The 23,022-nt window shown below is 46.0% G+C and overlaps 1 protein-coding gene and 1 long non-coding RNA gene across 2 annotated transcripts in view; one reads left to right on the plus strand and one right to left on the minus strand.

The window, feature by feature from the left end:
* Window positions 1-6,898: 6,898 nt before the first annotated feature.
* Window positions 6,899-13,262, minus strand: LOC145879796 (uncharacterized). The gene is made up of 3 exons (XR_014392596.1): window positions 13,126-13,262; window positions 12,887-12,988; window positions 6,899-8,088 (listed from the first exon to the last, which is right to left on the minus strand). It is a non-coding gene; the product is annotated as an uncharacterized LOC145879796 (long non-coding RNA).
* The window catches only part of LOC106601970 (SMG1 nonsense mediated mRNA decay associated PI3K related kinase), a 148,989-nt gene continuing 139,153 nt past the window's right edge, over window positions 13,187-23,022 (plus strand). The window contains exons 1-2 of the mRNA XM_082976278.1: window positions 13,187-13,465; window positions 15,004-15,191. Coding sequence (XP_082832404.1) covers window positions 13,389-13,465; window positions 15,004-15,191 — 265 coding nt within the window. The 5' untranslated portion in view covers window positions 13,187-13,388. The remainder of the gene's footprint in view (window positions 13,466-15,003; window positions 15,192-23,022) is intronic.

The raw sequence follows: 23,022 nt of genomic DNA on the forward strand, positions 1-23,022 counted from the left end.
GGTGGAGTTTGCCTCTAGGGCGATCAGTCCTGAAAGTTGGTGGAGTTGGTGCCTCTAGGGCGATCAGTCCTGAAAGTTGGTGGAGTTGGTGCCTCTAGGGCGATCAGTCCTGAAAGTTGGTGGAGTTGGTGCCTCTAGGGCGATCAGTCCTGAAAGTTGGTGGAGTTGGTGCCTCTAGGGCGATCAGTCCTGAAAGTTGATGGAGTTGGTGCCTCTAGGGCGATCAGTCCTGAAAGTTGGTGGAGTTGGTGCCTCTAGGGCGATCAGTCCTGAAAGTTGGTGGAGTTGGTGCCTCTAGGGCGATCAGTCCTGAAAGTTGGTGGAGTTGGTGCCTCTAGGGCGATCAGTCCTGAAAGTTGGTGGAGTTGGTGCCTCTAGGGCGATCAGTCCTGAAAGTTGGTGTTGGTGCCTCTAGGGCGATCAGTCCTGAAAGTTAGTGGAGTTGGTGACTCTAGGGCGATCAGTCCTGAAAGTTGGTGGAGTTGGTGCCTCTAGGGCGATCAGTACTGAAAGTTGGTGGAGTTGGTGCCTCTAGGGCGATCAGTCCTGAAAGTTGGTGGAGTTGGTGCCTCTAGGGCGATCAGTCCTGAAAGTTGGTGGAGTTGGTGCCTCTAGGCGATCAGTCCTGAAAGTTGGTGGAGTTGGTGCCTCTAGGGCGATCAGTCCTGAAAGTTGGTGGAGTTGGTGCCTCTAGGGCGATCAGTACTGAAAGTTGGTGGAGTTGGTGCCTCTAGGCGATCAGTCCTGAAAGTTGGTGGAGTTGGTGCCTCTAGGCGATCAGTCCTGAAAGTTGGTGGAGTTGGTGCCTCTAGGGCGATCAGTCCTGAAAGTTGGTGGAGTTGGTGCCTCTAGGCGATCAGTCCTGAAAGTTGGTGGAGTTGGTGCCTCTAGGGCGATCAGTCCTGAAAGTTGGTGGAGTTGGTGCCTCTAGGGCGATCAGTACTGAAAGTTGGTGGAGTTGGTGCCTCTAGGCGATCAGTCCTGAAAGTTGGTGGAGTTGGTGCCTCTAGGCGATCAGTCCTGAAAGTTGGTGGAGTTGGTGCCTCTAGGCGATCAGTCCTGAAAGTTGGTGGAGTTGGTGCCTCTAGGGCGATCAGTCCTGAAAGTTGGTGGAGTTGGTGCCTCTAGGGCGATCAGTACTGAAAGTTGGTGGAGTTGGTGCCTCTAGGGCGATCAGGTGGATGTTAGAGGGCCTTTTACTGAACAATGGGTCTGTTTCATATGATTGGGTTTAGATGTTCATGTTTTAGTGTTTGCTTTTCATGTACTGGGTAATTAATATGTATGTACAGTGCAATGGTTGTTTATTGATGTGAATGTATACTGTAATGGTTGATGATTGATGTGAATGTATACTGTAATGGTTGTTTATTGATGTGAATGTATACTGTAATGGTTGATGATTGATGTGAATGTATACTGTAATGGTTGATGATTGATGTGAATGTATACTGTAATGGTTGATGATTGATGTGAATGTATACTGTAATGGTTGATGATTGATGTGAATGTATACTGTAATGGTTGATGATTGATGTGAATGTATACTGTAATGGTTGATTATTGATGTGCTGTTTATTGATGTGTTGTTTATTGATGTGCTGTTTACTGATGTGTTTGACAGGTCGTCATTGTAAATAACAATTTGTTCTTAATTGACTTACATGTATAAATAAAGGTGAAATTAATATTGTTTACAAATAAACAAATATCTGAATACTCACATTGAAATGTATATGAAAGTAATTGAGATATTTGAAATAGTATTTGAAGCCAGGTCTGCTGTGTCATGTCACTGTGTGTGACATTATATTAGGAACTTTGAACTAACAGAGGGCTCTCAAAGGTTTACTGTGATCAGTGGAGTTTACTGGATAACACACACACACACACACACACACACACACACACACACACACACACACACACACACACACACACACACACACACACACACACACACACACACACACACACACACACACACACACACACACACACACACACACACAGTGGGGATCCTATGTGTAAACCTGCTGTAGATAAAGGAGACACACAGAGCAGGCCATCTCTCAAATTAACTTAAAGGGGTAGTTCACCCAAATGACTAAATAACATATTGGTTTCCTGTCCATAGACTGCTTACAGAGTAAGGAAACCAAAACCTAATTTAGTAATATGGGTGACCTATCCCTTTACCTATTTAGAGAGCCCATAGACATAGACATAGACATAGACATACCACAACAGGAGGTGGCGTGAGACAAGACAGAGAAGCTGTCATACATCTCAAACACAGAGGTCAAATCTATAATGATACTATATATATTCCATATTTTCTATATAGCATCTACACTGATTATACCAAACACTAAGAACACCTTCCTAATATTGAGTTGCACCCCCTTTTGCCCTCAGAACAGCCTCAATTCGTCGAGGTTTGGACTCTACAAGATGTTGAAAACATTCCACAGGGATGCTGGCCCATGTTGACTCCAATGCTTCCCACAGTTGTGTCAAGTTGTCTGGATGTCCTTTGGGTGGTGGACCATTCTTGATACACACAGGAAACTGTTGAGTGTGAAAAACCCAGCAGCGTTGCAGTTCTTGACACAAACCGGTGCACCTGACACCTACTACCATACCCTGTTCAAAGGCATTCAAATCTTTTGTCTTCCCCATTCACCCTCTGAATGGAACACATACACAATCCATGTCTCAATTGTCTCAAGGCTAAAACATCTTTCTTTAACCCGTCTCCTGATCTGATCACCACAGTGTTTCTGGATCAGGGGATCGTGGCATAGTTCTTCTCAGCCCCTGACCCCTTAAGCTGGGTACAGAGGGAGGAATGTGCCCTACTGGCTCCAGACATCTATGGTGCTCTCAGACCAGGAGACTGTCTGGGGTGGAGTTAAGTGTGTGTGTGTGTGTGTGTGTGTGTGTGTGTGTGTGTGTGTGTGTGTGTGTGTGTGTGTGTGTGTGTGTGTGTGTGTGTGTGTGTGTGTGTGTGTGTGTGTGTTGAAAATCGATGGTGGCAGAGGGGTAGAATTCCTCAGGTCAGGGAGGGTAAGAGGAAAGGAGTCAAAGGTCAAATCCATAGGAATCAGGCTGGAGTGTCCTAGAAACAGCATCGTGAGAGGACATTCTATGTTCTATAGAAAAATACCTGGCTAATAACTAGGACCTAGCCTGAGCTGAGATCTGTACAGATTATATAGCTCTGAGACCAGCAGGCTAATAACTAGGACCTAGCCTGAGCTGAGATCTGTACAGATTATATAGCTCTGAGACCAGCAGGCTAATAACTAGGACCTAGCCTGAGCTGAGATCTGTACAGATTATATAGATCTGAGACCAGCAGGCTAATAAGTAGGACCTAGCCTGAGCTGAGATCTGTACAGGTTATATAGATCTGAGACCAGCAGGCTAATAACTAGGACCTTTGTGTGTGTGTGTGTGTGAGAGAGAGAGAGAAAGAAAGAGAGAGACAGACAGACAGACAGACAGACAGACAGACAGACAGACAGACAGACAGACAGACACAGTCCTCGTCATCTTGCCCAGTGATCTCCACATTATTAGACTGACCCTCTCCTTGACAGCATGTTATTCTGTTCTGATGTTGTGATTATACCTGGCCCTCTCATGACTGTGTGTGTGTGTGTAGGTGGGTGGGTGGGTGGACCTGTGACCCAGATACTCCCAGATTGAAGGGTGGAGCAGGGATGGATATTTTCAGGGTGTGTGTGAGTGCGTACGTGCGTAATCAATGTGTGGTGTTTTCCAGAGACTACCTCACAGGGTGGATCCCTGTTCCGTGGATGTGTACCAAATGGCAAGTTATTCCCTACATAGTGCTCTACATTTGACCAGAGCCCTATGGCACCCTATTTCCTACATGGTGCACTACTTATGACCAGAGCCCTATGGGTAGTGCACTATATAAGGAATAGGGTGCCATTTGGGACACTGGCCATGTTAGGATGATGACGATGACGCTGAGGCTTCCAAATATGCCAGTCTTGTTCTAAATATAAGAAATGTTCTGGTGGACTCTGGGATTGATTTTAAGTCAAATCTAAGGACTATGGACCGATCAAAATCAAATCAAATCAAATTGTATCGGTCAAATACAAATATTTAGCAGATGTTATTCCTGGTGTAGTGAAATGCTTTGTGTTCCTAGCTCCAACAGTGCAGTAATATCTAACAGTTCACAACAATACACACAAATCTAAAAGTAAAATAATGGAATTAAGAAATGTATAAATATCAGGACGAGCAATATCGGAGTGGCACTAACTAAAATACAGAAAAATAGAATACAGTATATACATATGAAATGAGTAAATATAAATAAATAGATAAAATGATATGCCAGAAGATGGCCAGAATACATGTGTAACTCACTGGCTTCAGTTGAACAGATGTATGGATAGTCTGGACATATACCTTTACAGGCTAACGTCAGATGGGTCATCTGTTGTCTATGTGGGCCTGTCACAATTGGGGGTTTGGCACAGAATGATCACAACCTTTTCACACTCCCATCAGCTGCTCAGTACTTTAATAACAACGGGGGCTAATGATCGCTGATAATGGGGCCTTTAAGGCCGATTTGTGGTCCCAGTCCGTGCCTGAATGGATGGACAGGGTTTTAAAAAAGTATATTTTAACTAGGCAAGTGGGTTAAGAACACATTTTTATTTACAATGGTGGCCTACCCCGACCAAACCCGGACCCAGTTGGACTCCCTAACTTGTTATTGAAGCACTGAGAATCTGATGGGAGTGTGAAGTTGTTAACTTCTGTCCTCTCTACCACGTAGACAGTTATAACTTCTGTCCTCTCTACAATGTAGACAGTTATAACTTCTGTCCTCTCTACCATGTCCAGACAGTTATAACTTCTGTCCTCTCTACCATGTCCAGACAGTTATAACTTCTGTCCTCTCTACCGTGTCCAGACAGTTATAACTTCTGTCCTCTCTACCATGTCCAGACAGTTATAACTTCTGTCCTCTCTACCATGTCTAGACAGTTATAACTTCTGTCCTCTCTACCATGTCCAGACAGTTATAACTTCTGTCCTCTCTACCATGTCCAGACAGTTATAACTTCTGTCCTCTCTACCATGTCCAGACAGTTATAACTTCTGTCCTCTCTACCATGTCCAGACAGTTATAACCAGTGTTCCCCTTCTTTAGTCATCAGCTGTCATCTCCGCCCTGCCCTTCACTGTCAGAGAGAAACCCCTTGACTTGGACACTGTTTATTGTACTGTGCTGTTTCCTGGCAACATGATGTGTGAGTGCAAAGTGGAAGCCAAGGAAAGTTAGTGTGGAGAGAGGGGGGGGGGGGGGGGGGGGGGGCGGGGGGGGCTACAGCAGCACCTAGATCTTCTGCACAGATTCTGTCAGACCTGGGCCCTGACAGTAAATCTCTGTAGGACAAAAATAATGGGTTTCCAAAAAAGGTCCAGTTGCCAGGACCACGAATACAAATTCCATCTAGACACCGTTGCCCTAGAGCACACAAAAAACTATACATACCTCGGCCTAAACATCAGCGCCACAGGTAACTTCCACAAAGCTGTGAACGATCTGAGAGACAAGGCAAGAAGGGCCTTCTATGCCATCAAAAGGAACATAAAATTCTACATATCAATTAGGATCTGGCTAAAAATACTTGAATCAGTTATAGGACCATTGCCCTTTATGATTGTGAGGTCTGGGGTCCGCTCACCAACCAAGAATTCACAAAATGGGCCTCCCGGGTGGTGCACTGCATCGCAGTGCCACCAGAGATTCTGGGTAGGAGCCCAGGCTCTGCCGCAGCTGGCCGCGACCGGGAGGCCAATGGGGCGGCGCACAATTGGCCCAGTGTCGTCCGGGTTAGGGAGGGTTTGGCCGGCAGGGATATCCTTGTCTCATCGCGCACTAGCGACTCCTGTGGCGGGCCGGGCACAGTGCACGCTGATGTTTCCTCCGACACGTTGGTGCGGCTGGCTTCTGGGTTGGATGTGCGTTGTGTCAAGAAGCAGTGCGGCTTGGTTGGGTCGTGTTTCGGAGGACGCACGGCTCTCGACCTTCGCCTCTCCCGAGTCCGTACTGGAGTTGCAGCGATGAGACAAGACAGTAGACACTACCAAATGGATACCACGAAATTGGGGAGAAAAAGGGATAAAAACTAAAAAAAGATTTCACAAAATGGGACACCAAATTGCGACGCTACAGGCAGAATTTTGCAACAACATCCTCCGTGTACAAGGTAAAACACCAAATAATGCATGCAGAGCAGAATTAGGCCGATACCCACTAATGATCAAAATCCAGAAAAGAAACGTTAAATTCTACAACCACCTAAAAGGAAGCGATTCCCAAACCTTCCATAACAAATCCATCACCTACAGAGAGATGAACCTAGAGAAGAGTCCCCTAAGCAAGCTGGTCCTGGGGCTCTGTTCACAAACACACCCCACAGAGTCCCAGGACAGCAACACAATTAGACCCAACCAAAGAAACAGAGCAAACTAGAATGATATTTGGCCCTAAACAGAGAGTACACAGTGGCAGAATACCTGACCACTGTGACTGACCCAAACTTAAGGAAAGCTTTGACTATGTACAGACTCAGTGAGCATAGCCTTGCTATTGAGAAAGGCCGCAGTAGGCAGACCTGGCTCTCAAGAGAAGACAGGCTATGTGCACACTGCCCACAAAATGAGGTTGAAACTGAGCTGCACTTCCTAACCTCCTGCCAAATGTATGACCATATATTAGAAACACATTTCTCTCAGATTACACAAACCCAGAAAGAGTTCAAAAACAAACCCAATTTTGATAGAATCTGTCACAGACGTCAACATGAGTAGACCAAGGCGCAGCATGTAAAGTGCTCATATTTCTTTTAATGACGACACTTAAACAAAAATAACAAAACGACAGCCAACAGTTCTGTCAGGTACATGAACAATTAAACGGAAACCAACTACCCACAAACCCCAAAGGAAAAACAGGCTGCCTAAGTATGGCTTCCAATCAGAGACAACGATAGACACCTGCCTCTGATTGGAAACCATACCAGGCCAAAACATAGAAAACAAAACATAGAAATGGGAAATCTAGATCTAGAAAAAGACCACATATAACCAGAAAACCCAAAACAACCACCTGTCACGCCCTGACCACTCTACTATGGAAAATGACCTCTTCCAAGGGTCAGAACGTGACAGAATCCCATATTTATTGGGTGAAATACCACAGTGTGCCATCACAGCAGCAACATTTGTGACCTGTTGCCACAAGAAAAGGGCAACCAGTGAAGAACAAACACCATTGTATATACAACCCATATTTATGTTTATTTATTTCCTTTTGTACTTTAACAATTTGCACATAAGATGACATTTGAAATGTCTTTATTCCTTTGGTGTTTAATGTTTATATCAGGAATCAAGGTAAGACTCAAGTGCAGACTGTGTGAAGTAACAATGTTTATAGTAACAACAGGGGCAGGCAAACGACAGGTCGAGGCAGGCAGGGGTCGGTAATCCAGAGTAGAGGTCAAGGTACAGGAAGGCAGGCAGGCTCAGGGTCAGGGACAGGCAGAGTGGTCAGGCAGGCGGGTACAGGGTCAGGACAGTCAAGGGTCAAAGAACCAGGAGGACGAGAAAAAGAGAGACTGGGGAAAAACAGGAGCTGAGACAAAACGCTGGTTGAGTTGAACAAACAAGACGAACTGACACAGACAGAAAACACCGGTATAAATACCCAGAGGATAAGTGGGGAAGACGGGCGACACCTGGAGGGGGTGGAGACAAGCACAGAGACAGGTGAAACAGATCAGGGCATGACAGTACCCCCCCAGTTCCACCTGGGCGGATCCCTGGTTGACTGGGGTGCCGGCGGTGAAAGTCGGCGATGAGGGCCAGTTCCAGGATGTCTTTTGCGGGAACCCCAGCACCTCTCCTCCGGGCCATAACCCTCCCAGTTAACCAGGTACTGGAAACCCCTGCCTCGTGGTCAAACCTTCAGGAGGCGTCTCACCGTGTACGCTGGCTGGCCATCGATGACATGGGATGGGCCTAGAAACAGAAGACAAAGGGCAGTCAGACATGGTTTTGTCACTAGACACAGAAAAGGTAGGAAAATGACGGAGGGTACGGGGCAACAGAGGACAAACAGCAGAGGGGCTAATGATCTTGGAGCGGGGGATGAAGGTCTCGGCTTCCGAGGTTGTGTGGCCACGGCACTATAGCGGCGTGCCACCTTCTTGGATACCGGTTGGTGCTGCAGAAGAGAAGTGGCCCGTGCCTTACTAAACCCCTCCCAGAGGTCCTGGTACTCTGCAGAGCTGGCGGAGAGGTCCGGGGCAATCTCCAAGCCCCCAGGAAGACATCCAGGGGTGGGCAGGGCTGACTTCAGGCAATTAGTGTGGCAGGACAGGCTCCAGCCCTTGATGGCACCAGTAGTCCAGTTAATGGAGGGATTGTGTCGCTGGAGCCAAGAGAATCCCAATACCACGGGAACCTGCGGAGACTCAACCAGCAGGAATTGGATCGTCTTGCTGTGGTTGTCTGGTGGGTGACCCGGCCTATAGAGCGCCCGTCCAGTGCTGTAACCCATGGGAATGGAGAGGGGTTGAGTGGGGATGCCCAGCTCATGCGCCAGAGTAACGTCCAGGAGACTCACATCGTCACCCGAGTCGATAAGTACCTGGAGAGACTTGGACTGGTTGCCCCACAGCAGGGTGGCATGGAGAGGGGGCGAGTAAGGGGAGAAGAACCATTATCTTTAAGACCCAGCAGTGTACTCACTCCAACGAATGAGCTAGGTCTCTTGAAGGGACAGGTGACACAAAATGACCGGCAGTGTCGCAATACAGACAACTCTGGGTCTCAAGTCTGTGTACGCGTTCGGCTGGAGACAGCCTAGCCCTGCCGAGCTGCATCGGCTCATCAGTTCATCAGATGCTAGGTGGGATCCCTAAGTGAGCGATTGGGACCGCAATCGGACCTCTTCTCCCTCCCACATTCCGGTAGCCGACCATTGATCCGGATGGTTAAAGTGACGAGTGAGTCGAGATCCATCTGCAGTTCTTGGGCTGCCAGCTCATCCTTTACCTCCTCAGATAATCCATACAGGAACATGTCGAACAGCACTTCCTGGTTTCAGGGACCCTCCGCTGCTAGCGTGCGGAACTTCGTCGCATAGTCTATCACACTGAGGGTGTCCTGCCGAAGGTGGAGTAACTTCCGGGCAGCCTCTCTCCCGGACACTGGAGGCTCGAAAATTTTTCTCACCTCTGCCACGAATACCTCCAGACTGAGGCAGATGGCGGATTGTTCCTCACACACCGCCGTGGCGCAGGTGAGTGCCCTCCCGGACATCAGCGTAATAATGTACGCTACCGTCGAGCGGTCCGAGGGGAACGAAGAAGGCTGCAGCTCAAAAACGAGGGAGCACTGGAAGAGAAAGACCCGGCAGGTTCTGGAATCTCCATCGTAGCGCTCCGGGGGAGGTGGGCGGGGTTCCCGGGTAACCGGGATGACGGCGCCGCTACCAGCCGGGTTACTGAGGGGCTGGGAGATTACCGTTGTGGTAGGCTGCCTAGTAGGCAACCCACGGAATTGCTCCCGCATTGCGTCCAAGGCTAGGTGGTGACGTACGGCCACGGCCTGGAGCCCTTCCATCAGACCGCGAAGCAACTCCTCGTGAAGGTACAGGACGACAAGCAGGCTCAGGGTCAGGCAGAGTGGTCAGGCGGGCGGATACAGGGTCAGGACAGTCAAGGGTCAAAAACCAGGAGGGCGAGAAAAAAAGACACAGGAAAAAAGGAACTGAGACAAACTGCTGGTTGACTTGAACAAACAAGACAAACTGGCACAGACAGACAGAAAACACAGGTATAAATACCCAGAGGATAAGTGGGGAAGATGGGCGACACCTGGAGGGGGTGGAGACAAGCACAAGGACAGGTGAAAGAGAGAGAGAGAGACAGAGAGACAGAGAGAGAGAGAGAGAGAGAGAGAGAGAGAGAGAGGGTGGACAGTTAAACAACCTCATAATTTTCTTATTATATAGTGAGGAGAGCTGTATGACCAATCATCTGTTATTATATAGTGAGGAGAGCTGCATGGCCAATCATCTGCTATTATATAGTGAGGAGAGCTGTATGACCAATCATCTGTTATTATATAGTGAGGAGAGCTGCATGACCAATCATCTGTTATTATATAGTGAGGAGAGCTGCATGGCCAATCATCTGTTATTATATACTGAGGAGAGCTGTATGACCAATCATCTGTTATTATATAGTGAGGAGAGCTGTATGACCAATCATCTGTTATTATATAGTGAGGAGAGCTGCATGGCCAATCATCTGTTATTATATAGTGAGGAGAGCTGCATGGCCAATCATCTGTTATTATATAGTGAGGAGAGCTGTATGACCAATCATCTGTTATTATATAGTGAGGAGAGCTGCATGGTCAATCATCTGTTATTATATAGTGAGGAGAGCTGTATGGCCAATCATCTGTTATTATATAGTGAGGAGAGCTGCATGACCAATCATCTGTTATTATATAGTGAGGAGAGCTGCATGGCCAATCATCTGTTATTATATAGTGAGGAGAGCTGTATGACCAATCATCTGTTATTATATAGTGAGGAGAGCTGTATGACCAATCATCTGTTATTATATAGTGAGGAGAGCTGCATGACCAATCATCTGTTATTACATAGTGAGGAGAGCTGTATGACCAATCATCTGTTATTATATAGTGAGGAGAGCTGTATGACCAATCATCTGTTATTATATAGTGAGGAGAGCTGCATGGCCAATCATCTGTTATTATATAGTGAGGAGAGCTGCATGGCCAATCATCTGTTATTATATAGTGAGGAGAGCTGCATGGCCAATCATCTGTTATTATATAGTGAGGAGAGCTGCATGGCCAATCATCTGTTATTATATAGTGAGGAGAGCTGTATGGCCAATCATCTGTTATTATATAGTGAGGAGAGCTGTATGGCCAATCATCTGTTATTATATAGTGAGGAGAGCTGCATGGCCAATCATCTGTTATTATATAGTGAGGAGAGCTGTATGGCCAATCATCTGTTATTATATAGTGAGGAGAGCTGCATGGCCAATCATCTGTTATTATATAGTGAGGAGAGCTGTATGGCCAATCATCTGTTATTATATAGTGAGGAGAGCTGCATGGCCAATCATCTGTTATTATATAGTGAGGAGAGCTGTATGACCAATCATCTGTTATTATATAGTGAGGAGAGCTGTATGACCAATCATCTGTTATTATATAGTGAGGAGAGCTGTATGGCCAATCATCTGTTATTATATAGTGAGGAGAGCTGTATGGCCAATCATCTGTTATTATATAGTGAGGAGAGCTGTATGACCAATCATCTGTTATTATATAGTGAGGAGAGCTGCATGGCCAATCATCTGTTATTATATACTGAGGAGAGCTGCATGGCCAATCATCTGTTATTATATACTGAGGAGAGCTGTATGGCCAATCATCTGTTATTATATAGTGAGGAGAGCTGTATGGCCAATCATCTGTTATTATATAGTGAGGAGAGCTGCATGGCCAATCATCTGTTATTATATAGTGAGGAGAGCTGCATGGCCAATCATCTGTTATTATATACTGAGGAGAGCTGTATGGCCAATCATCTGTTATTATATAGTGAGGAGAGCTGTATGACCAATCATCTGTTATTATATAGTGAGGAGAGCTGTATGACCAATCATCTGTTATTATATAGTGAGGAGAGCTGCATGGCCAATCATCTGTTATTATATAGTGAGGAGAGCTGTATGACCAATCATCTGTTATTATATAGTGAGGAGAGCTGCATGGCCAATCATCTGTTATTACATTCTGAGAGACGAGAAAGAAGAGATATTGAAAGAGAGAGAGAGAGAGCGAGTGTGAAAGAGAGAGATACTGCAGATGAACATGAGCCTGCAAAGCTCTTCTCTATTCCAATGTAATGAGTTGCAGAAGTTTGAATATGTGGGTTTGAATACATTATTTGTTATTTGTATATGCTTAGTTCAAACTCCACCTCTGCTCTATGCTGCCATCTTGTGGGATACTGTGATAGCACATCATCGTCAGGCTCGTGTTGACTAGACACCAAAACGGACAGAAAAGGGGAGGGACCACCTACCTGAATCTGTCCAATAAGAAACTCTTGTTTTTGTTGCAATAAGACTTTCAGTTGCCAAAACATTTTGCTGCTATGTGCACTAATGATCTATTCATTAACTAATGTGTCCCCTGCTCCCTGTAGCCTCCAACCTCCCTCATCCAAATGGATTGTGGCTCCATACACCCATGAAGACTGCCTGGCCGCTATTCATTTAGGACCCAGGCAGTCTTCACGGGTGTGTGGAGCCACTCTCCAATAGGATGAGAGAGGTTGGAGGCTACAGGCATCCTGCAGGCATCCAGGCATGGTTATAACATCTACAGAAGAGACAAGAATGTAGCTTCTCTACAGTAGAGGGAGGGTTTTTGTCCTACCCTGTGGTTCATTTGTCAGCTGTTACAGCTTATTTACAGTTTCATATTACAGAAAAAATATGTGTGCACATGTGTATGTGTGTGTGAATGGGAATCAATTGTTGGTATAGTAAGGCATAGCTGTTTGTGTGTGTGTGTGTGTGTGTGTGTGTGTGTGTGTGTGTGTGTGTGTGTGTGTGTGTGTGTGTGTGTGTGTGTGTGTGTGTGTGTGTGTGTGTGTGTGTGTGTGTGCTATATGAACATTTTATGGAGAAACTACAACTACACACTACTACACTACTACACACACCATAATGCTTTGAATTCTGCTCATCTTTACCTTGCATCCTCTGTTGCTGCATGCATGCTCTCTCCTCACTCCCACTCCTGATGCTGTCGCTTAGCAACGCATATTCCAAGTGATGTGCAAAAAAACAACTAGCTGCAGAGGAGATTGAGAAGAAGAAGAGAACATGAACATCGGTTTATATTTTTTGTATGTTTTTTTGAGGGTCAGTGAAGTTAGCTAGGTAAATCTCTGGGTTATTTGACCAAACCTGTTGCAGTCACAGCTCTTACTTGGTCGTTCTAAAGTCCGGCAGATGGCGCTGTTATATAGAGAAGGGGCCAGTGGCTCTTTCATCAAGGATCGAAGAAGGAGTGGGAGACAAAAATAAAGGAGAAAAAAAAAGAAAGGAGGCCGACCCGACACAAAACATAACGCACACCGATAGCTGTAGCGGGTCCATTAATGGACATAGAATAAACAGATAGCGAGCAAATACGCTTGTTCACGGAATTTAATCCCGTTGAGAGCAGGTCATGCTGTTCTCGCAAAGGTAATGAGCCGTAAAGCCCTTGGGTTTCGGCTTAGCAGCGCCCACAAACTGCAGCGAAACTGGAATGATTGGCAGCCCAGGTTGGTATCGCGCCACGGGGGAGACAGTCTAAAATAGAACGGGGATTCGCTGGGCCTAACCTCAGCTTCTTTATTTAGCTAGCAAGCTAGTCAGACAATTTGGTTCCCACACGTTAGGGAAATGGCTTGATAACAGTAGCTAGCCAGCAAACAAGTCAGCTAACGCTCAAGCTTGATAACGTTATCCAAACTAGCTAACTACACTATCGAGGCTAACCAACACTTTGCGCATTTCTGACTCAAAACAACCTGCCGCATTGCTATGCTTTCCTCGTGTTTAGGTATACATGGCTAACTAGCTAACCTGGTAAGAGAAGACAATGCTTGGAAGCTATTTCGGTAACAGTGGAAGTGGTGTTAACTAGCTATTGCTAGTTATTACTATTATTAGCCAGTATTCATTGTCACTGAGATGACATGTTACCTTCACTTGGTAGCCAGCTAGTTAACGTTAGTTGGCTAGCTGACGTTACTTTAACTCAAAGCGCACATCGTGGCAGCATATGACGTTGGCTAACTAACTAGCAGCTAACTATGGCTAGTGTTCGTTAGCTAGGTTCTAACTTTCTTCACCTTTGTCCCCAGAGCTTGTTAAATAGATAGCTACAGTACCAGTCGTTGGTTGGTTGGTTGTGCTTTGATAACGTGGTACCCGGAACAGTAAACTGATTTGACATCAAATGCTGTGCTAACGTATAGTGTGGCAACATTGTCTTTCTAGCTGGCTACCGAACGATTGGCCATCAGTGGGCAACGTTTGTCTTTCCTGCTGTCTTGTGTAACGTTATCTGGTCAACAATGATTAACTAGATAACGTCCGCTTGACATTTGATATTGGCTACCTAGTAATCGCTCAAAAGTAACTAGCCAGAAGAGAACTAACTAGCTACTGGGTTTTAACGCTTGCTAACTGATTGCTAGCCTGCTAGCTTTACTAGTTTGCGCGGTACCACCCTTGACCAGCAAACGAAAGCGATTTAGCAACGCTGTCAGCGGTTTGAATTCCGTGGTTTGAATTGCACAGGGACATCAATAAAGTACATTATGCAAGTTAATCAGTTCTTGATCAAAGAGAGGGAGGTGGTGTTAAAACGTTCCTTCAGTTGAGACCTCCATTTGACATTTCTGTTCAGACAAATGCTCATAGTCTTATAGAAACTATTCTACAGAGCTGTAAATTAGCTAGAATAATTTCTCCATCCATGTATCCAGTTGTTAAATCCCAGACTTGTAAACCAGATTGGGGTGAGATTGTCAAACTGTAGGGAGTGTGTCCATATAAATTATGATGGGGTGGCAAGGTTGCTGGATCGAATCCCCGAGCTGACAGGGTAAAAATCTGACCTCCTGCCCCTGAACAAGGCAGTTAACCCACTGTTCCCCAGTAGGCCGTCATTGTAAATAAGAATTTTGAACCACAGTCATTTAGCATCGATCAAGTACAAGTTGCGCTGACTGTCTTCCCTGGGGGATTTCACTGACTGTGTGTTTGTGTCCTGCCCCCCCTGTGTGTCTGTTCCTCTGTCCGCCTGCTTCAGAGGCGACAGCGTGTCAGCAGCTAGCCAGGACGGTGTGAAGTGCATCGCCACCAGAGACCTGGGTCCAGCTGCAGCAGCTGTATACGACCCAACAGCAGTGGGAGTAACAACCTCTGACCGGCCTGTCTCCCCACCTCTCCTACATAATGATGCCTTCCCAGACACCGCAGACACACTGGACGAAGGCGGTGGGTATTACTGTTACTGTCTTCTGTCTGCAGCATGTTGGGGTGTGTGTGGGCTGAGGTTGGGTGCAACTGCCTGTCTGCAGCATGTTGGGGTGGGTGCTACTGCCTGTCTGCAGCATGTTGGGGTGTGTGTGGGCTGGGGTTGGGTGCAACTGCCTGTCTGCAGCATGTTGGGGTGGGTGTGGGCTGGGGTTGGGTGCTACTGCCTGTCTGCAGCATGTTGGGGTGTGTGTGGGCTGGGTTTGGGTGCTACTGCCTGTCTGCAGCATGTTGGGGTGTGTGTGGGCTGGGGTTGGGTGCAACTGCCTGTCTGCAGCATGTTGGGGTGTGTGTGGGCTGGGGTTGGGTGCAACTGCCTGTCTGCAGCATGTTGGGGTGTGTGTGGGCTGGGGGTGGGTGCTACTGCCTGTCTGCAGCATGTTGGGGTGTGTGTGTGGGTGTGTGTGGGCTGAGGTTGGGTGCTACTGCCTGTCTGCAGCATGTTGGGGTGGGTGTGGGCTGGGGGGGGTGCTACTGCCTGTCTGCAGCATGTTGGGGTGTGTGTGGGGTGGGTGTGGGCTGGGGGTGGGTGCTACTGCCTGTCTGCAGCATGTTGTGAGGTGTGTGGGCTGGGGTTGGGTGCAACTGCCTGTCTGCAGCATGTTGGGGTGTGTGTGGGCTGGGGTTGGGTGCTACTGCCTGTCTGCAGCATGTTGGGGTGTGTGTGGGCTGGGGGTGGGTGCTACTGCCTGTCTGCAGCATGTTGGGGTGTGTGTGTGGGCTGGGGTTGGGTGCTACTGCCTGTCTGCAACATGTTGTTGGTACTGTAGTGATTTAAGTGAGCTACGACTGTTACGCCCCTTGCAGGTCTCACTGTAGGCAGACCTGCTACCCATTGCTCTAACGAGTAAAAGGGGATTCGTAACAGGCCTGCCGACCTAGGCAGGGGTGCTGTGTATTATAGTAGCCTGGTCCAGGCCTGCCGACCTAGGCAGGGGTGTTGTGTATTATAGTAGCCTGGTCCAGGCCTGCCGACCTAGGCAGGGGTGCTGTGTATTATAGTAGCCTGGTCCAGGCCTGCCGGCCTAGGCAGGGGTGCTGTGTATTATAGTAGCCTGGTCCAGGCCTGCCGGCCTAGGCAGGGGTGCTGTGTATTATAGTAGCCTGGTCCAGGCCTGCCGACCTAGGCAGGGGTGCTGTGTATTATAGTAGCCTGGTCCAGGCCTGCCGACCTAGGCAGGGGTGCTGTGTATTATAGTAGCCTGGTCCAGGCCTGCCGACCTAGGCAGGGGTGTTGTGTATTATAGTAGCCTGGTTCCGGATCTGTTTGTGCCGCCTTGCCAAGGGACAACAAGTGACAAAGACCATAGGAGCTAGTTGGCAAGATGGCACAAACAGATCTGAGACCAGGCTTGGGTTGTTATGGGGTCAGGTTAGCAGTACATGAGACCAGGCTTGGGTTGTTATGGGGTCAGGTTAGCAGTACATGAGACCAGGCTTGGGTTGTTATGGGTCAGGTTAGCAGTACATGAGACCAGGCTTGGGTTGTTATGGGTCAGGTTAGCAGTACATGAGACCAGGCTTGGGTTGTTATGGGGTCAGGTTAGCAGTACATGAGACCAGGCTTGGGTTGTTATGGGGTCAGGTTAGCAGTACATGAGACCAGGCTTGGGTTGTTATGGGGTCAGGTTAGCAGTACATGAGACCAGGCTTGGGTTGTTATGGGGTCAGGTTAGCAGTACATGAGACCAGGCTTGGGTTGTTATGGGGTCAGGTTAGCAGTACATGAGACCAGGCTTGGGTTGTTATGGGGTCAGGTTAGCAGTACATGAGACCAGGCTTGGGTTGTTATGGGGTCAGGTTAGCAGTACATGAGACCAGGCTTGGGTTGTTATGGGTCAGGTTAGCAGTACATGAGACCAGGCTTGGGTTGTTATGGGTCAGGTTAGCAGTACATGAGACCAGGCTTGGGTTCTTATGGGGTCAGGTTAGCAGTACATGAGACCAGGCTTGGGTTGTTATGGGGTCAGGTTAGCAGTACATGAGACCAGGCTTGGGTTGTTATGGGGTCAGGTTAGCAGTACATGAGACCAGGCTTGGGTTGTTATGGGGTCAGGTTAGCAGTACATGAGTCCAGGCTTGGGTTGTTATGGGGTCAGGTTAGCAGTACATGAGACCAGGCTTGGGTTGTTATGGGTCAGGTTAGCAGTACATGAGTCCAGGCTTGGGTTGTTATGGGGTCAGGTTAGCAGTACATGAGACCAGGCTTGGGTTGTTATGGGGTCAGGTTAGCAGTACATGAGACCAGGCTTGGGTTGTTATGGGGTCAGGTTAGCAGTACATGAGACCAGGCTTGGGTTGTTATGGGGTCAGGTTAGCAGTACATGAGACCAGGCTTGGGTTGTTATGGGGTCAGGTTAGCAGTACATGAGACCAGGCTTGGGTTGTTATGGGGTCAGGTTAGCAGTACATGAGACCAGGCTTGGGTTGTTATGGGGTCAGGTTAGCAGTACATGAGACCAGGCTTGGGTTGTTATGGGGTCAGGTTAGCAGTACATGAGACCAGGCTTGGGTTGTTATGGGGTCAGGTTAGCAGTACATGAGACCAGGCTTGGGTTGTTATGGGGTCAGGTTAGCAGTACATGAGACCAGGCTTGGGTTGTTATGGGGTCAGGTTAGCAGTACATGAGACCAGGCTTGGGTTGTTATGGGGTCAGGTTAGCAGTACATGAGTCCAGGCTTGGGTTGTTATGGGGTCAGGTTAGCAGTACATGAGTCCAGGCTTGGGTTGTTATGGGGTCAGGTTAGCAGTACATGAGACCAGGCTTGGGTTGTTATGGGGTCAGGTTAGCAGTAAATGCTGACACACCTGACAGCGGCTGTGTGTGAAATTACACCCTATTCTCTATATAGTGCACTACTTTAGAACAGGGCCCAATGGCACCCTATTCCCTATATCTATGCATAGTCACTTCACCTCTACCTACATGTACAAATGACCTCTAACCTGTACCCCCGCACACTGACTCGGTACCGGTACCCCTGTATATAGCTTCATTATGTTATTGTGTTTTTATTTTTTACTTTCGTTTATTTGCTAAATAATTTCATAACTCTTCTTGAACTGCACTAGAGGTCGATTATGATTTTTCACCGCCGATACCGATTATTGGAGGACCAAAAAAGGCCGATGCCGATTTTCTTTTACATTTATTTTTTATTTAAAAAAAATGTAATAATGACAATTACAACAATACTGAATGAACACTTATTTTAACTTAATATAATACATAAATACTATCAATTTAGCCTCAAATAAATAATGAAACATGTTCAATTCGGTTTAAATAATGCAAAAAACAAGTGTTGGAGAAGAAAGTAAAAGTGCAATATGTGCCATGTCAGAAAGCTAACGTTTAAGTTCCTTGCTCAGAACATGAGAACATATGAAAGCTGGTGGTTCCTTTTAACATGAGTCTTCAATATTCCCAGGTAAGAAGTTTTAGATTGTAGTTATTATAGGAATTATAGGACTATTTCTCTCTATACGATTTGTATTTCATATACCTTTGACTATTGGATGTTCTTATAGGCACTTTAGTATTGCCAGTGTAACACTATAGCTTCCGTCCCTCTCCCCGCTCCTACCTGGGCTTGAACCAGGAACACATCGACAACAGCCACCCTCGAAGCAGCGTTACCCATGCAGGGCAAGGGGAACAACTACTCCAAGTCTCAGAGCAAGTGATGTTTGAAACGCTATTAGTGCGCACCCGGCTAACTAGCTAGCCATTTCACATCGGTTACACCAGCCTAATCTTGGGAGTTGATAGGCTTGAAGTCATAAACAGTGCAATGCTTGAATAATTGCGGAGTGCTGTTTGAATGAATGCTTACGAGCCTGCTGGTGCCTACCACCGCTCAGTCAGACTGCTCTATCAAATATCAAATCATAGACTTAATTATAATATAATAAACACACAGAAATATGAGCCTTAGGTCATTAATATGGTCGAATCCGGAAACTATCATCTCGAAAACAAAATGTTTATTGTTTCAGTGAAATACGGAACCGTTTCGTATTTTATCTAACGGGTGGCATCCCTAAGTCTAAATATTCCTGTTACATTGCACAACCTTCAATGTTATGTCATAATTACGTAAAATTCTGGCAAATTAGTTCTCAATGAGCCAGGCGGCCGAAACTGTTGCATATACCCTGACTCTGTGTGCAATGAACGCAAGAGAAATGACAATTTCACCTGGTTAATATTGCCTGCTAACCTGGATTTCTTTTAGCTAAATATGCAAGTTTAAAAATATATACTTCTGTGTATTGATTTTAAGAAAGGCATTGATGTTTATGGTTAGGCACAGTCGTGCAACGATTGTGCTTTTTTCACAAATGCGCTTTTGTTAAATCATCCCCCTTTTGGCGAAGTTGGCTGTCTTTGTTAGGAAGAAATAGTATTCACACAGTTCGCAACGAGCCAGGCGGCCCAAACTGCTGCATATACCCTGACTCTGTTGCAGAGGTGACACATTTTCCCTAGTTAAAATAAATTAATGTTATCAGGCAATATTAACTGAATATGCAGATTTAAAAATATTGATTTTAAGAAAGACATTGATGTTTATGGTTAGGTACACGTTGGAGCAACTACAGTCCTTTTTCGCTAATGCGCACCGCATCGATTATATAACAACGCAGGACAGGCTAGATAAACTAGTAATATCATCAACCATGTGTAGTTAACTAGTGATTATGATTGATTGTTTTTTATAAGATAAGTTTAATGCTAGCTAGCAACTTACCTTGGCTTCTTACTGCATTCGCGTAACAGGCAGGCTCCTCGTGGAGTGCAATGTAAAGCAGGTGGTTAGAGCGTTGGACTAGTTAACCGTAAGGTTGCAAGACTGAATCCCCAAGCTGACAAAGTAAAAATCTGTCGTTCTGCCCCTGAACAAGGCAGTTAACCCACCGTTCCTAGGCCGTCATTGAAAATAAGAATGTTCTTAACTGACTTGCCTAGTTAAAAAATATTATAAAAAAAAAAAAAAAAGGCAAATCGGTGGCCAAAAATACCGATTGTTATGAACACTTGAAATCGGCCCTAATTAATCGGCCATTCCGATTAATCGGTCGACCTCTAAACTGCACTGTTGGTTAAGGGCTTGTAAGTAAGCATTTCATTGTAAGCTCTACACCTGTTGTATTCAGAACATGTGAGAAATAAAGTTTGATTTGATATATAGTGCACTGCTTTAGACAAGGGCCCTGTTTGTATTAGTGTATCTATTGTTATGGTCACATTGTCCAGAGGTGAACCTGTAGTCATCATGTCATTGGACTGTAGACACCCTGTGTGTTCTGTGTAAATGACTAATAAACTGGTAGTGGTGTCTTTAGGACACATCCAGCTTCTCTCCCTCTTTCCTTCCTGGGTCCTCAGACTCACGTTGGCTTAATGTTTCTGTTGAAGTGAAAGAGAAAGCGGCCTCTCGTCTCTGTAGTGCGTATCTGTCCCAGGCATCTGGAAGAAGGAAAGCACCGTGAATCCCCAGGTTCCCCCACAGATGGTAGAGAAGTCTGAGTCTCAAATGGCACCCTATTCCCTATGTAGTGCACTACTTTAGACCAGGACCCAATGGCACCCTATTCCCTATGTAGTGCACTACTTTAGACCAGGACCCAATGGCACCCTATTCCCTATGTAGTGCACTATTTTAGACCAGGGCCCAATGGCACCCTATTCTCTCTATACTACTACTACTTGGGGTTAGTTTTCCCTCACGGCCATATCTCCATATTACAACGCTTGTTTACGGAAAACTGACGGAAGACCGAGCTTGACCACCTGTGCTAATTAGCCATCTGCTGCGCTACTAACACCTGTGTGTAAGCTAACAGGGGGAAGTGTAGTTTAGTCAGATAGCTGTATGGATCTGTGCTAAACTGCTACAGTAAGTTATTTTATTTGAAGGATTCTTTCTTGCTGATGAAAGATGAGGGCCATATGTTTCAAAAGCCGTATGGCAAGTGATGGTTATTTAAGTTTCTGAGCGTTAGAAAGCTGCGTTGGGAATGTAGTTGACATTAGCCAGTCGTTACCATGGGCCCTGTATCCATGAAGCATGTTAAAATGTTATTGGTCACATGCTTCGTAAACAACAGATGTAGACTAACGGTGAAACGCTTTCTAACGAGCCCTTCCCAACAATGAAGAGAGAAAAATAGAAAAATAATAACACAAGGAGTTAATACACAATGAGTAACGATAACTTGGCTATATACAGGGGTTACCAGTACCCAGTCTATGATAACTTGGTTATATACAGGGGATACCAGTACCAAATCAATGATAACTTGGCTATATACAGGGGTTACCAGTACCCAGTCAATGATAACTTGGCTATATACTGGGGGAACCAGTACCCAGTCAATGATAACTTGGCTATATACAGGGGTTACCAGTACCCAGTCAATGATAACTTGGTTATATACAGGGGTTACCAGTACCCAGTCAATGATAACTTGGCTATAAACAGGGGATACCAGTACCGAGTCAATGATAACTTGGCTATAAACAGTGTTTACCAGTACCGAGTCAATGATAACTTGGCTATATACTGGGGGTACCAGTACCCAGTCAATGATAACTTGGCTATATACTGGGGGTACCAGTACCCAGTCAATGATAACTTGGCTATATACTGGGGGTACCAGTACCCAGTCAATGATAACTTGGCTATATACTGGGGGTACCAGTACCGAGTCAATGATAACTTGGTTATATACAGGGGATACCACTACCAAATCAATGATAACTTGGCTATATACAGGGGTTACCAGTACCCAGTCAATGATAACTTGGTTATATACTGGGGGATACCAGTACCCAGTCAATGATAACGTGGCTATATACAGGGGTTACCAGTACCCAGTCAATGATAACTTGGTTATATACAGGGGATACCAGTACCAAATCAATGATAACTTGGCTATATACAGGGGTTACCAGTACCCAGTCAATGATAACTTGGCTATATACAGGGGATACCAGTACCAAGTCAATGATAACTTGGCTATAAACAGTGTTTACCAGTACCGAGTCAATGATAACTTGGCTATATACAGGGGTTACCAGTACCCAGTCAATGATAACTTGGCTATATACACAGGTTACCAGTACCCAGTCAATGATAACTTGGCTATATACAGGGGTTACCAGTACCCAGTCAATGATAACTTGGCTATATACTGGGGTTACCAGTACCCAGTCAATGATAACTTGGCTATATACTGGGGTTACCAGTACCCAGTCAATGATAACATGGCTATATACTGGGGGATACCAGTACCCAGTCAATGATAACTTGGCTATATACAGGGTAACCAGTACCCAGTCAATGATAACTTGGCTGTATACAGGGGGAACCAGTACCCAGTCAATGATAACTTGGCTATATACTGGGGGAACCAGTACCCAGTCAATGATAACTTGGCTATATACTGGGTTACCAGTACCCAGTCAATGATAACTTGGCTATATACAGGGGTTACCAGTACCCAGTCAATGATAACTTGGCTATATACAGGGGTTACCAGTACCCAGTCAATGATAACTTGGCTATATACTGGGAGAACCAGTACCCAGTCAATGATAACTTGGCTATATACTGGGGTTACCAGTACCCAGTCAATGATAACTTGGCTATATACTGGGGGAACCAGTACCCAGTCAATGATAACATGGCTATATACAGGGGTTACCAGTACCCAGTCAATGATAACTTGGCTATATACTGGAGTTACCAGTACCCAGTCAATGATAACTTGGCTATATACTGG

This window comes from Salmo salar, chromosome 06 (genome assembly GCF_965601325.2).
Source record: "Salmo salar chromosome 06, fSalSal1, whole genome shotgun sequence".
Lineage (NCBI taxonomy): Eukaryota > Metazoa > Chordata > Actinopteri > Salmoniformes > Salmonidae > Salmo > Salmo salar.